Source organism: Halichoeres trimaculatus, unplaced genomic scaffold (genome assembly GCF_033239565.1).
Source record: "Halichoeres trimaculatus isolate MK-OKI-2021-1 unplaced genomic scaffold, fHalTri1.1 fHalTri1_scaffold_10, whole genome shotgun sequence".
Taxonomy (NCBI): domain Eukaryota; kingdom Metazoa; phylum Chordata; class Actinopteri; order Labriformes; family Labridae; genus Halichoeres; species Halichoeres trimaculatus.
This window is the reverse complement of record NW_027437187.1, coordinates 14052440-14067295: the sequence shown is the minus strand read 5'-3', so window position 1 is coordinate 14067295 and position 14856 is coordinate 14052440. Positions and strand designations below refer to the sequence as shown.

Genomic DNA, 14856 nt, shown 5'->3' with positions numbered 1-14856 from the left:
TGAGCTGTCTTTGCTTTTTCAGTGTCAAAGTTCCTGTAATGGGTTTTAAGTCCTCTTTGGACATTAGTTTTTGAGATGGTGGGGAAACTCTTTCATGAATGGTGTCTAGCTAATTCCTAGTTCTGTTTAGGTCACAAATACAGTTGCATTCCTTGACGCCAAGCCTTAATAGGGACATGCTCTTTGGCACTTTGGTTTGCATGAACATGCAAGACTGGATCCACAATTTCAAAGCAACAGTCAAAAATTTAACAGTTTCAGTTTGTGTGTTCAATGAAACAATTCTTCAAATCACAATGTAAGAATTGGTCAAATAATGACTATTTAGTATGAACTCAATGTCACTTTAAAGCTTTTAATTTCTTCAGCAGAACCCAAATCTTTGTTTTCTGTCAGGTGTGCCTGTGATAGTATTCTAATGTAATTGTATATTGGATCCCCCACACAGTAAATGATTAATGAAAAGAAATATTACTAATAAACTGCAATAACAGACCATAGCAGCAACAAGAAGGGGGCTAATGAAAGTTGAAATCAAAACTGTAGATGGTTATTGCTCTGGTGACTTTCTCATTAGTCATTCTAGACCAAAATTCAAAATACAGTTTCATAGAGTCTATATTGCCAATTTCATGCTTTATTGTTTTCATAACTTTCAACTAGGCTAGCTTTTATACATGTTTATAGTTTATGTGTATTCTCTAACATTTTTTTTAATGTTTTGCCATTTATTTTATATATTTTCATATTAGTCACCATAAATCACTTTGAACTGCACAAAAGATGATATACATATTAAAGGGTTGACTGGTTGATTTTCACCCAACAATGTAAAAGCAGTAGAAGAAGCCTAAAAGGGAAACTCTTATGGAGAGAATTTTTAGTTTAGGTACCATGATATTCAACTTGCTTTGATAGACTAAATGAATAACTTTTAAAGAAACAAACAAACAAACAAACAAAAAAACCCAATCTAATACAAAATACAATTTCTCTGCAACATTTGAACATCTACCTAGACTTTACTTTTACATTTTTCTTTGTTTTTTCTTTTGATTTACAGGAATATTTAGTGTTAAATTTGGTGGAATCAAATATAAAACAGAGTGTGAAGCAATCAGTATTTTTTTTTTAAAGAAAGAAAATAAGGACATAATACAAATAACCTAAATACGAGGCATATTGTTAAGATTGAAGCAGCTTTTTTGTCTGAGATGCTTACAATTTCAAAACAGCTCGCGAGTCGAACTATGAGGATTCGAAACGACACTGTTGTAGTGACATTTCCAACTGTTCAGTGAACGCAACATTAACCAATCCCGTCAACCAACGCACGGTGACGTATAATTTCAGCGCCATTTTGAGATGAATACGGCACATCATAACATGTTGAGGATTCCCATGACATGTCCAGAGGTGTAGGGTTATGATTGAGTATGAAATGAAGAAAGTGTTTAACCGAAGATCCACTTTTTAACCACTATGACGAGATGACTTCAGCAATCTTCTCAGCGATCAACATCCTCACTAAACCTCTCAGTGGTAAGTGGAGAGTTTTTACAGACTGGATCTAATTCAGAGAAACGTGAATTAATGAAATAGTAAATGCAACAAATCTGACTGAGAGTGTTTTAATGGGTTATTGTTAGATATATGTTTTCGTTGTTATTAGCTTTGAATAATGGAGAATCTACAATGTAGAGCATTGACTTGTTTGTATTCACAGTATAAACATGTAAGTGTAGTTGTGGCATAGTTTACGACGCTCTCAGCACTGTTTGTACCACAGGAGTAGAGCATCAGTGCTGAGCAGTTGCAGATGTGTATTTCTTCTGGAAAAATACTTTGGTACAACATCTTGACAGCATATCTGCACAGTCAACCTTCATGGCATGTTTTGTTGTTGTGTGGTTGCTCAGATGGGTCAGTGCACAACTCTCAGTCGTCACAGCAGGAGGCCATGGTGGCGGTGCTGCGGGCCAACAGAGCTCTCCTTCTGGAGCTGCTCCACAGTGACTCCAGCTATGAGGATGTGAGGAGGCTGAGAGAGGAGGTGATAGCAGAAGCTGACTGGTTTTCCAGTGACACAGATGAAACCACATGGAGCTATGTCCAGGAGTGTCTCCTTCTGTTCCTCACTCTAGCACGACACCTCAAAAATGAACTTCAACTCTTTGAGCAGGCGCCTCCTCCCTCTGCAGTTAAACAACGCACTCCAGAGGTGGCTCCTCCTCTACCTCCTGACGTCCTTAGTGTCAGCCAGCAAAAGACTCTAGGAGCTGCTCTCCAGTTTGTGGCTTCTCTGGGGCTCTGTCCCTACCTGGCTCCTGGAGTTGGAGTGCCTCTGGGGTGCAGGTCAGCGTTTGGGTTGATGGTGGAAAAACTGGTCTGTGGTGGGAAGGTGTTAGAGAGAAGACGACGCCTTTTGATCACGACAAATGTTCTCTTGAGGTTGGCAGAGCTGTCCTCTCTGGCAACACTGGTGTTCACTCGACATCTAGGGGATGTGATGGCTGCTCTGTGCCAACTTGGCCACCAACCACCTCGGGCGGAGGAAGGATGCACAGAGGAGGAGAAGGTAATGCCTTATTTTTTTTATATTCCTCTGTTTGAAAAATGAAAAATAAATAATGAACATTGTCTTGTCTATTTGTGCTGTTCTCTAACTGTACTGTTCACAATTTTTCTATTTTTTAGTTTTTGTTTATTTATGTGTTATTACTGATGGGACTCCTTTAAAAAACGGCCAAAATAAAGGGGTCTGCCTCCGGCATCAAAGTGAAATTTAAAGCAGCACAAGCTCTAAATAATGTTCTCTGAAAGGCCTCAGATATGATGCTTGAATAAGGATGTTGACTCCATTAACTTTGCATTCCAGTAGATGGCAGTATGCACATTTAAAAATGTTGCTGGCAGCTTTAGACTGAAGGGGCTTCTAGGGTAGATAGAAGTCATCACTTGATGAAAAGCTTGTCATGGTGCTCTGTGGTTGCAGTCTATTTACTGCTGTGTTCAATAAAATATTGATTTCTCCAAAAGTCTGACAGAAATAAAATGAATCAGTTCACTCTGTGTTCTTCCCCCAAACTTTGCAGATCCAGGATCTCAGTACTGAGGAGCGTCTGAAGTGCAAAGAGGCACTCAGAGGTCTTCTGGGAAAAGTCTACCAGCCAATAGTTATCAAGGAGCTGCTCATCCTCCAAGGTGGACCCAAACAGGTGAGAGATGATTGTCAGCTTAATTGAACAGTCACCAAGGTTGGACTTGACATTTTGTCATCCTGTTTAATATTCTAAGTAAGGCACTGGTCAAGCTTTACAGCCTCCTTTTACCATATGTTTTCAGTCTCCTGGGGGAGTCTCAGGTGGTCCCAGCAGCAGAACAGCTCTGGGATCAGCTCCTGCCTGGCTGAGGCGTCTGTGTGGTCAGCTGCTGTCTGAGAGACTGACACAACCAAATGGAGTCCAGGCTGTGGTCAGAGCCATCCTGGGAGGAGGAACAGGTGAGAAGAGAGGAGGACCATGATGGGAGAACAAGGGAAGTAATGGGAATTATCAGAGAGGGAAAAAAGTCTGAAAGAAAGGAGAATCAGGTGTCATTCATAGAACAATAACTGAAGGATAACAAAAGTGAGTTATTCTTTGATTCACTGTCTTAATTGTTCTTTTGCAAAAAATTGCACGTCTAGTCAATAGTTTGTGAATTTCAAACCTCTGCGTGTAATTCTAAAACACTAACACAACCTCTCAAATAAGTAGTTAAACCTGTTTCTGATACTGGATTAAAATAAGGAACCTGTATTTGATGTTTCCAAACCCTGAAACTCCCTCTGTGTCCTGTAGGGGGCGAGTCAGACTGGAAGAAATGTGAGAGTGTGGCTCGGATCCTGGTGACCTGCCCACAACAGTCTGCCTCAGCAGACAGCTACTACAGACAAGTGTGTCCTCAGGTCAGTTCAACACACACACACACACACACACACACACACACACACACACACACACACACACACACACACACACACACACACACACACACACGTTAAAAAGAGTAAACAGCAGTTAGAGGAGAATCATGTGGGGTTATTTTGGACTAAAACATGCAGATTATCTTTGTGTTTTTTTCTGCTAAAAAATAAACAAAGTTGAGGATAAGAGGAGAAAACATTCAAAAGAGTCAGTGAGAAGTTTGTATGGGTGTCTGTAGAGGAGCAGACCAAAATTATAACTGTGATGACTCCTTGCCACGACTACTTTAAAAATACTTTTATCGTACCATTTTAGCAAGTATTTCTAGCAGTAACAACAACCCAGAAACTACGGATAAAAGTGTTTTTTGTTTGTTGTATTTGTTGTCATCTAGATTCTTGAGCTCCTTCATTTCAAAGACAAGCTGACAGCACAGCAGTTCCAGTGTGTGGCCACTAGAGCGGCGCTCTCTATGGTGCAGGACAAAGCCTGCTTTGCCCAGAAGTACCTGCTCACTCCTCTGCTTGCACCTCTCCTGCGCTGCACCACTGCCTCTGGTTGGTAACATGGCTGTCTCTCTTATGTGTGGTTCATCATTGTAGAGTAGGTATAAACAAAAAGCAGAGAGCTTTTTCCCTTTACGAGATGATGTCTGCATATTAGTGCATTGATTTTGGTCTTTTTCTGCTGTGTTCATAAATGTTTGTTTAAAACATCAAATGCATAATGATGACTTTAAAACAAGGCTTAACAGTGTAGTACACGTGTGTGTTTTACAGATGAAGGTTGTTCTCAGATTGCAGTAGAGGAGGAGGAGCTGACTCGGTGTGTGGGGGATGTGTATAAGGTGAGGCGGTAACCACTTTAAACACAACAAACTTCAGCTTAACACTGCTGTGTGGACCTCAAATGTGGTCCATCACAGCAGTGATTTGATCACAAAGTGGAACCTACTACCCAAAATGAAAATATAAAGAAATTATTGGGAGGGAACATAAAAAAGTGGTTATGCTGATCAGAAACTTGACAGGGTGAGCAGGACCTTTACGTAAAGTGGAGTCTTGTCTCAGCCAGAAGTAATTCAGATTTGCTGAATCACCACTTAGCATGGTCCTGCTAATTACCTGGCTACTACTGAAAACATTAAAGGGTGACACAATTTTTTTTAACTAGAAGAAAATGATTTAAAATGATATACTTTTGAAATTAAGAAAATAGTTCCACTATGAATTTACATTAAAGAGGAGGTATTGTATTTTTTCCAGCGCTTTGGTACCCCATCATAGCTTTAGATGATCTACAGTTTAAAAAAAGTCCCTTATCTTTTTTCACACCAGTGTTTTAGAAAATCTTTAACTCAGCCTGTCTGAAGATGCTTCATTTTTTAGCTTCTGTCTCTTTAAGGCTGCCCACTGCACAAAATACCTCCCATCTGATTAGCCAGCTCTCCTAAAGTCAGGCAGAGCTGTGGGCAGACCATGGTGTTTGAGGCCTGTGGCTTCAATGGGTTATAAATCTGATTTGCGATCCTTATGACCTCATGATTCCAGCAAGTCTTATAAAAAAAAAGGTTTATTCATCAAGTCAGTAATAACATATTGTTGTCTCTTTCTTCTTCTGTTTCTGTTAGATCTGGGTGGTTGGAAACAGTCCCTCAGCTCCCCTCCTCAAAGCTCTGGAAGAAGTTCTTCTGGTGATCTTTTCACTCTTCTGTTTCACCAAGCAGAACGTCTCCCACTTGCGGTATTTTTATTATTATTATTATTATATATATTTTTAAGTGTCTTTATAAAAACAAAAACTGAAAGGGGACAGTCTCTACTGCACTGCTAGATCACAATAGGTTAAATGAGAGGGATTACTTTTAGAAAGGTAGATACATAAGTTATTTGTATAACCCTACTTCACATTATTTTTTACATTGTTGAGGGTTTCCAGACCAATTTTTTTCCTGATTTTGCTGAAGAAAAGTATTGCCTTGCTGGAAATATCTTATAAAATAATCAGTATGAGTGTAAAGTATCTGTCAGGTTTCAGACAGGACATTGAAAACGAACTCTGTGTGTTCTGTGCTCTGTAGCGCCCCCTGTCAGGAGATTTTGCTGTGGTACCTGGGCCACGCTGAGCCCCCTGCAGCTCTGTCAGCTCTGAGGCAGCTCTCTGGGTTACAGGAGGCAAAGAAGAATGAGGTGGCAGCCCGCTTCAGCTTCACCCCGGGCAGTGATGGAGGGGTCAGACTCTGCTCCAGAGACAGCTGCAGGTGATTGATACACCCTCACTGGACATCTTACTGATATTGTTTAAGAGAAGTTTTCCCTGACACAAACAGACGAAATAATGTGTCTTTTATCTCTGTTGATTTTTAGTGATGAAGATGACGCTCTCTATGAGAAGCTGTCAGGAGAGCAGTGGAGGCTGGAGTGCCTGATGCAGCTGTTGGCTGAACTCAAAGACTCCGACCTGCCAGGAGACTTCTTCCTGAAACTGCTGCAGGTTAGAAATTCAACACTTGATCCTACACGTGACACTGAATTCAACCCAGTCCCAACAGATCGATCATTACGTTTATCTTTGATATTTGGGATTATTCACTGTTCAATCATTCCCTCCCCTCTCCTCCAGGAGCTCACCAGCTGGGCGGCTGCAGAAGACGAAGACAACAAAGATGAGGAGGAGTTGGACGTGTCGGCCATGACACTTTTAGAGGTGGAGCAGCAGCTGCTGGGCCGGGCTGAGAAGAGGGGCCAGAGGCTGGCTTTACTTCAGGTGTTGGCTGCGATGGTTGAGTCTTTGCAGTATGCCGTGCTGCTGAGAAAAAACAGCCAGGTGGGCAAAGAGGAAAGACTGTTATGAATAAATGAATGTTGACACCTTGACATCAGTTATTGGTTTGGGAACCACTTTATGAAGTTTTCATTTTGAGTTTTTCTTCCGTTTTGTACTCTTTGGATCCAGAAGTGATGGAGGAGAGAAGTGAGAGTTCAGTTTACACTTAGTGTTGGAAAGCAGAGGTTGTTCTTCTACTGTTTCATTGAAAAATCTTGTTGTGTAAAAGTCTTATTGTTTTTTTAAAGTAGTGATGACTCATTCTAAATGAGCAGAGATTAAGTTTTCTTTTTGCTACTCGAAGCAATCGGATGAGTAAAAAACTTTTAGTAGGCATTAGTGATTCAGACACCTGTACAAGCAAAAATGGGGCCTTAGTTTGAAAAAAAAACAACTGGATTTCCTTTTAGGTGTTGCCAGACACCTAAAAATACTCAGCCGAGTTGTTCTTAGCTTGTGTATCACTGCTCCATATACACTGCATCTGTCCTGTGACAGTCTGTGTCCTAAATCCATCGTATGTGTTTGTTCTGATAAAGGATGAACTCTAATAAAAAAGACAAAAATCTCCTTCCTGCTGCACTTTTAAACTCCTCTGAAGTTTTGACTTCTCGGCAGGTCCCTCCTCCTCCGAGGTGTTATCTCATCCTCCAGGGATTGCATCTCTCCTTTCCAACGTCTTTAAAATCAGACACTGTTCCTGTGGGAGTTTTTATAATGAAATCAGGCCACAGTGAGTCATGCTGCCTCACAGAAATAGCCTATTTGCTTTCATTCTGGTTGCTGTCTCTGTTAGGGAGTTGAATGACTGGAAGGAAGCGTTTGCTCATAGATTAAGGAGCCTCTGATAAAGTAGCCTGACCTCACTGGAGAATGTCCTATTTTTAGGAGGGCTAATGTTCACTGGGTTCAATCTGAAAATGGTCCTGTTACATCTAAGTTTGTGTCTCAGACATTTCTACCTCTGAGTTGAACTTTTCAATGAAACACATCTAAATCTCCTCTGTGTTCTTTTTGTTTCTGACTCTCCAGGTCGTGGACTTCCTTGTATCTCTTCTCCAGAGGGCCTGTGTGGGTCTGGATCACACTGCTGGTCCAGGTCTCGGGAACTCTGTAGAGAGTGAGACGCTGAGCATGGGGATTGGCCTGGTAGCCACTCTGCTTTCTGGACCTCAGGTACCTTAAATGAAGCACATTGTTATTTTGCCTTTTTGTGACTTTTTATTAGGGATGGGAATTGATAAGATTTTATCAATACCAATGCAGTTAACGATCGTGCTAATCCATCCAATTCTTTAACGATTCCCTTATCGATTCCAGCAAATTTTGCATGTGGGCAAATGCTCTGATTTTCAGTGGCAACAATGCCAAACATACATCCCAGTATAGATAACTGCTTCTGCAAGTTGCTGGTGTTTCCACTCACTTAAGGTTGTGCAGTAGGTGTCGTTAAAATTAAGCCACAATTTTGAAGCTTCTGAACCCTGTCAATTGAATGGAATTGATAAGGGAATTGATTAGCAAAAAGATTAATGACATTGATTCTTTGACGGAACTATTAACGATTCTCATCTGGAATAGTTTCGATTCTCATCCCTACTTTTTATGCATGTGCAGTATTTAAAAAAAAATCTGAACTGTTTTTGAATTATCTTTTTTTCAGCTTTGGACCAATGGTCTTTCAGCTTTACAATATAACTTATCTATGATACCTTCTATTAAAATCCTGCCCTTCGTACACCTTGATTTGCTCTACTTGTGCTCAAATGCAGGCTTGTTTGATATAATGCTTGTACAGATTCCTTGATTTCCAGGAAACCTGAGCAAACAACCACAAATCTTACTGTGTGCATACAGTTGGAGCACACGCAAAGGAAGCCTCAGTGAAATGTTTGCAGAACTGACTTGAGAAAAATATGAGAGCCTGTGTTGATGACTGACTGACATATAAGAGTCTGTGAAGCCAGTCACTCCAGTCAGACTACAGTTCCACAGTTCCACAGTTTCATATAGCAGAGACTTTTGTCCAAAGTGACGTACAACACAAGCAAGAACTTAGACAGAAGGAAAAACCTTAGTTAGTGCACCAAAATGCCACAAGTTACAGTATTTGGCTGCAGGTGCTGCCATCAAGTGCAAGAAGAAGTTCTTTTTTTCTCATGTTGAATAATGTAGCCATATACATCTTGTATATCTCACTCCTATTTAGATATGTAAAAGGAAATATTTTTTCTACTTTTCTATCATTTTTATATTCTTTATATTTCTTCAAATTTCTAATTTTCTACTATATTCTATTCTATTCTATTCTATTCTATTCTGTTCTATTCTATTCTATAGCTAACCACAATTAATCAGTGAAACAATGTCATTCAACCTTCAATAACATGCAGAACTATAAAATGAAACCAAGTTTTCGCTATATTGTTTTTGTAAAAATGGTCTCATTATAAGGGAAAACCAACTTGTTTCAAGAAATAAAGACAAAAATTAAATCTGCCACTGGTTAAGAAAAGTTTTCTTGTTAACCTTCTTGGAATAAGAATAATGTCTTTTTACAAGAAACTAAACAAATACATTTTTCTTTCTCCATTTTTTTACAAGCTAGTCCACCCTTGTTTTTGTCTTTTAGTATCTTGAAAAAATATATTTTTTTGACTGGTCAGGTGAATGTGCCCATGTTAAACCTGATAGACTGTTTTTTTGGTTTTGAGCCATGAACACTTGCTTGGATGTTTTTGCAGCGTACAGCACCAAAATGTGTCAGAGAAGTTGTTGACGACACCCTGCTCTCTCCAATCACCCGCTCCTCTTTTGTAATTCCCAGCTCAGTGCAGAGGACTACTCCTCACTGTCCAGGTTGCTTCCATCGCTGGAGATCCTGTCTCAGAAGCACCCTGACGTTTTCATCCAAGAGCTGGCATCCAACCTCAGAGCCGTCATCGCCACACACGGTGCCTACCGGCCTGAAAACCTAGCCACAGCCCCTCAATCCTCCAAAAGCCTCGTAGAAACAGCAAAGAACAGTTTGCCTCAAAGGAAAAAGCAAAAAATAACATCTAAAACAGACAAATCAGAGGCCCGTCCTCATTCTGCTCCAACAGACAGTAAATCACAGAGCAGCACACACATCAAGCCCTCAGCATCTCCTGAAAGATCCACAGCAGGAGGAAATCCAACAGGTGGAAAGAGGAGTACGAGTGAACCTCAGCCCCCTCCAAAGTCCTTTTCTGAATGCCTGCTGGAGGCGTGTGACCCGGACGTGCCCACCAGAGCGTATGCCCTGAGGGTCCTGACCCAGATGGTGCGACAGAAAAACCCAGAGGCTGTTCAGGGCCAGGAGAAAGTTCTCAGGGTGGGTTTATTTATTTATTGATGTACTTACACTATTGTTTTAAGTCCACTGATGGTAGAGGTGTTGAAGTTATTTTCTTCCTTCCCTGGTACAGATCCCAACATCCAGCCTTTGGTATTGGCTGATTCAAGTAACTCTAAATAAACGAATGAATGAATGCATGAATTTATTATTATCAAAAAAGCTGATTTCTGACATTCTACTTGATCTGAGTTGCACTCACTGTAGGGACAGTGCTGTGTTTACTCAATGATAGTTTATCTATTGATATAGGGGGGGAACTGGTGAAGTTCAGGCATACTTATTAAAACCCAAATATCACATTTCTTTCAGTTTTGGAAGATAAAATCTCTTCTGATTCTGAGCAACTCTGGCTTTACTCAAAACAGAAGTTATGATATGTCAAATGTTTGAGGTGTTATTTTTTGGAGCCCCTATTAATTTTTTTCCTCCCTTACTTATCAGAACAAACCAGATCCTTAGATGGAATATTAAGGATCTTCTTTCAAAGTGTCCTTGACACATTTTAACAGAGAACTAACAGAGAAAGACTTAAAAGTAAAAAGTACAGGAACCTGCGTGTACAGGCATTGTCTCCAGTCTAGTCAACATGTATTATAGATGAGGCGGTTGAACCTCGTCTGCAGGCCGGTCAGGGTGGACAGTGGAGCACTCTTGGGACTTGTTAAGGTGGTTTGGGTGAAACTGATTTAGTATTCTCTGTAATCAGCACCCCTGCTGTGAGCACCCCGGATCAGCACCCCACTCTTATAGATAAACCCCCGTTATTGATTTTTTTTTCTGAGGGCTGAGTTGAATTCAGGTCACCCTCAGATGTTTCATCCTTACATCCCCCCAAAAAATCCAGACATCACATCCTGCTCGTCTGGGAAACCCCATTTCCCCCCTCTCACCAGTCAAACCTTCATCTTCAAGGCTGTCTCCGGTATCTGGGTGTAACGTTTAGATTATTCCCTTTGATATTTTTAATTCTAATATATTCAGTTCTGTGCCAGTATCGATCCCCCTTCTTACTACTGGCAGAGTTCATCCATTCATCCATAAAAGGCTTTGGTTTGATGTTTTTTCACTCTGAAAACATTCACTGAGAAACATGTGGTCATAAATCTTACTGACGTTTTGTTTTTTCAGCTCTTCTTAGAAAATCTGGAGCATGAGGACTCATTTGTTTACCTGTCAGCCATTCAAGGTAAAAAAAAGAAAGTGATGAAGTCATGTATTGATCGATTTTCTGTTTACACAGTCTCTTTAATTCACTGATGGTGGTAGAATCATAGGTGAAAGTAGATTAAAGGAGAATATTCTCTTTTTAGGTCTTTCTACGTTGGCTGATTTCTACCTTGAGAGGATTTTAGAGAGGCTTCTAAAGGACTTCCAGCGTGGTCCCTCCCTCCCCACATCCAATAAGGAGCACTCCCTGGAGACCCGCCTAAAACTGGGGGAGGTCCTGATGAGGGCGAGCAGAGCGATGGGTGAGCATCAGCTAACATTTGTACACAGTCATATCTGTATGATCAGAGATGCAAAGACCTGACATGTAACTTCTGACCTAAACACATGTGTTTGTACCAAATATGATCAATTGCTACAACAAAATAGTGCTCGGCCAGCTTTTGTGGTGTGGTTGCCCACTACCTTCAGTCTGATTAACTGCACTGATACAGTATAGGCTTATCTCTGCAACTCACGGTACTTGGTTGATGTTTAAATCAATGTCACACAGTGCATTTTCATTTTACTCTTCAACCCTGGTCAGAGTTTTTTAAAGGGACTATGAGGAGTTTCTAGAAGATCAGATTCATATATTCAATGCCTTTTAAGACTTTTTAGGGATCCACAGTAACCCTGTTCTAAGTGATCCTGCAAAAGTCTCCCTTCTACATATATGCCTGATCGTCATTCACACTTCAAAACACGTATCTTAGCACTATGGCAACGCCATGCTAGCTGACGAAGTTTAGAAGTAATTAGAGAGATTTGTGTTTTTCACTGCTGAAAATGATTTCTGCGATTAATTTTGTAGTGATGGTGGACACTAGTGCTGCACGATTTGAGGAAAAGGATTTGCGATTTGATGGAAAATATTGCGATTGCGATTGTGCTTGCGATTTAATAAAAAAAGTTGTGTCATGATGAGTCTACAGACTTGCTTGGTTATCATGGAGAAAAATCTGAATTGCATGTGCTAACATTGCGATTGCGATTGCGATTGCGATAATCGTGCAGCCCTCGTGGACACAGGAGCCTAACTCTCAGACACAAAAAGGACAGAAGAGTAGAAGACAGCTACAGGAGAACTAGACTGAGCTAAAGGCTAAAAGTGCTAAACTGTTTGAGATAATGTCTAGGGATGCACGATCACAATTTTCTTGCCAATCACCGATCATCGATCTTTAAAAAGCTTAACCTGTCAACACCGTTTCGGGCCGATACAGGTTTTTCATTTTTTATTTTTTATAACTGACAGCATAAGCCTTCAATGTTCCAATCAATTAAGTGTCCTCAGTTAGTGATCTTAGAGCAAAAACCAACAATGGCTGGCTGTCAGACATTTCCAGGGGTATATAAGATCAGTTTCGCAAGGATGGGTCGATCACTGATCCCCCAAAAGTAAGGTAATCTGAACTGATCAATCAGCCAGTCAGTCGATCGGTACATGTCTAATAATGTTCATTCCAACCCACAGTCAGCAGTTATTCTGCAGTGGTCTGTTCAAACTTGAGAGTCTATCAATAAAATGAAGAGTGAGGTTACGTTAGCTCTGCTTGGTAGATGACTGGCAGGACATAATCAGGATTTACTAACGTAACACATTACAGGCATGTCTCAGAGCCCCGGGGCTGCCAGCAGCACTAAGAATAAACTGTTATTAAACTATGGTACAAACTGACAGTGTTTACTTGTTTTTACGTTTCAAAGTGCAGCCCTACGTAACTGTACTGATAAATGCCTTACCTCAGCGCGTCGTATCCAGTAAAAAGTTGACCTGAACAAAGAAATCGTCTGAATCAGATCTCCATTTAATTCCGAAATAAAAACACATGCTGTGAAAAGTCATGTCTTCACGACGGTGTGCGTGAGACTCCGGGCCAAAGTCTCCTCATAACATCTTTAAATGAATTGTGCCATTCAAAAATGCAGTGATTTTGATACATACTATTATGGCTTCAAGGCACATTACTTGAGCTTCAGTGCTAATAAGTGAATATCACAGGAGATGACAGAGTGTGATTTTTCAAAATACATTTTTTTGTATATTTTTTTTTAGCTGGGAGCAAGGAAAACATGCATGGTTGGAAGTGAAAAATAAGAACTTAAAAAACCTCTGTGACCAGGCCTGACCTTTGGCCTGTCAGTTACCAAGTGTTTTGGTTGTGTGCCCTCTTCTTGCTGCTGGAGATGTTTATTCTTTCATTTTCTCCATATTTGTTTACACATGCAGCCTTTAGTTGTCTGTGTAGGGCAGCTATCACAACACAAAGCTACAGTGCAGGCTTGTCTTCACACAGATCTCTGCAGAGAGGGACCCTGTTTATCAGAGTCCCTCTCTGATAGAAAACTCTGTTTTGTTTTCACCCTTGCTCTGCTTTTATCTGCCAGATTGCCATCGTACCACTTTCCCGGGACAATCAGGGGGTTTATGTCCTTGCTCAGAGATTGGATAGACCCTCAGTTTGCTGCACAGATGCCCAGAAGGCCTCTGTGTTTGTCTTGAAAACCCAGAGTGGCCGAGATTTGCCTTTTGCCAAGCTGTCATTGTAAATAAGAAGGTTTTCTTAATTGACTGGAGCGGTTGAGCAAATGTAGAATAAATGAATGTTTGGCATCGCTCTGGTTTGCTCCCAGTTGCTGCCTTTTTGAACTCAGATGAGCACTTGCAGAGCCCTGAGGCCTTTTATAGTGTGCAAAGCAGGCAGAAAATGCTAAGTATTTTATGCAGTATTAAGAAGTATGGTTTTTGATTTGTTGTCATTTCCAGCTCCAGATAAGAATAGTTAATAAAAGAAGTTCTGAAATTGTGAAGGAAACTTGTTCACCTGTATGTCAGAGAGCAGGGGTCAGAGGGGGCTTCATGTCACTAAAAGTCAAGCAAGAAACATGACTTAACATGTCCTCTCTGTGCAGAGCCCCCAAGACTGACCAGAGCTGTTTTTGGATGATGCACAGTTACTGAACCAAGATATAACTCTGAGTTTTAGAGAGGAAGGGGCAGTGTTTATATACTTTTACCAAGCGGCAACTTCCGGTCAAAGAATATGAGACAATGCGAAAGTACTAAAATCTGCTGTTTCTTGAGTGTTCGCTTGAGGCTGGCTCCGGAAGTACCAGAAGTCACATACACACCAAGCCACAAAAAGCTGTTTTTAAAGCAGAAATTAACCTATTTACAGCCTGGTTCAAAAAATTTTCCTGTCTGAGTCGCTAATTTTACTACCGGCTCCCACTGTACGGGGGTGATTTTTTTTTCTAGCGTGGCCATTCAGAGGATATTAAGATCGCGAGAGAGGCACAGCTGACGGTCACGTGAGCAACAGGTGCCCTATAGCTGTAGGCGAAGCCTTTGCCACTACCAATATGGCCGCTATAGCTGATGTGCTTCATTTTCCGTTTCAGAAACAGACAGTTTACATCGGCGAGACTGTGTCCATGTTTTATACTGTCTATGACTTTTACATATCCAACTTC

General features: G+C 40.8%; 1 protein-coding gene across 1 annotated transcript in view; it reads left to right on the top strand.

Moving 5' to 3' along the window:
* Nucleotides 1–1363: 1363 nt before the first annotated feature.
* tango6 (transport and golgi organization 6 homolog (Drosophila)) overlaps nucleotides 1364–14856 on the top strand; it is a 20630-nt gene continuing 7137 nt past the window's right edge. Inside the window, exons 1-15 of the mRNA XM_074678611.1 lie at nucleotides 1364–1542; nucleotides 1920–2578; nucleotides 3096–3218; nucleotides 3346–3502; nucleotides 3843–3949; nucleotides 4363–4525; nucleotides 4748–4815; nucleotides 5599–5711; nucleotides 6049–6228; nucleotides 6335–6461; nucleotides 6591–6794; nucleotides 7827–7970; nucleotides 9622–10149; nucleotides 11302–11359; nucleotides 11484–11642. Coding sequence (XP_074534712.1) covers nucleotides 1491–1542; nucleotides 1920–2578; nucleotides 3096–3218; nucleotides 3346–3502; nucleotides 3843–3949; nucleotides 4363–4525; nucleotides 4748–4815; nucleotides 5599–5711; nucleotides 6049–6228; nucleotides 6335–6461; nucleotides 6591–6794; nucleotides 7827–7970; nucleotides 9622–10149; nucleotides 11302–11359; nucleotides 11484–11642 — 2842 coding nt within the window. The 5' untranslated portion in view covers nucleotides 1364–1490. The remainder of the gene's footprint in view (nucleotides 1543–1919; nucleotides 2579–3095; nucleotides 3219–3345; nucleotides 3503–3842; nucleotides 3950–4362; nucleotides 4526–4747; nucleotides 4816–5598; nucleotides 5712–6048; nucleotides 6229–6334; nucleotides 6462–6590; nucleotides 6795–7826; nucleotides 7971–9621; nucleotides 10150–11301; nucleotides 11360–11483; nucleotides 11643–14856) is intronic.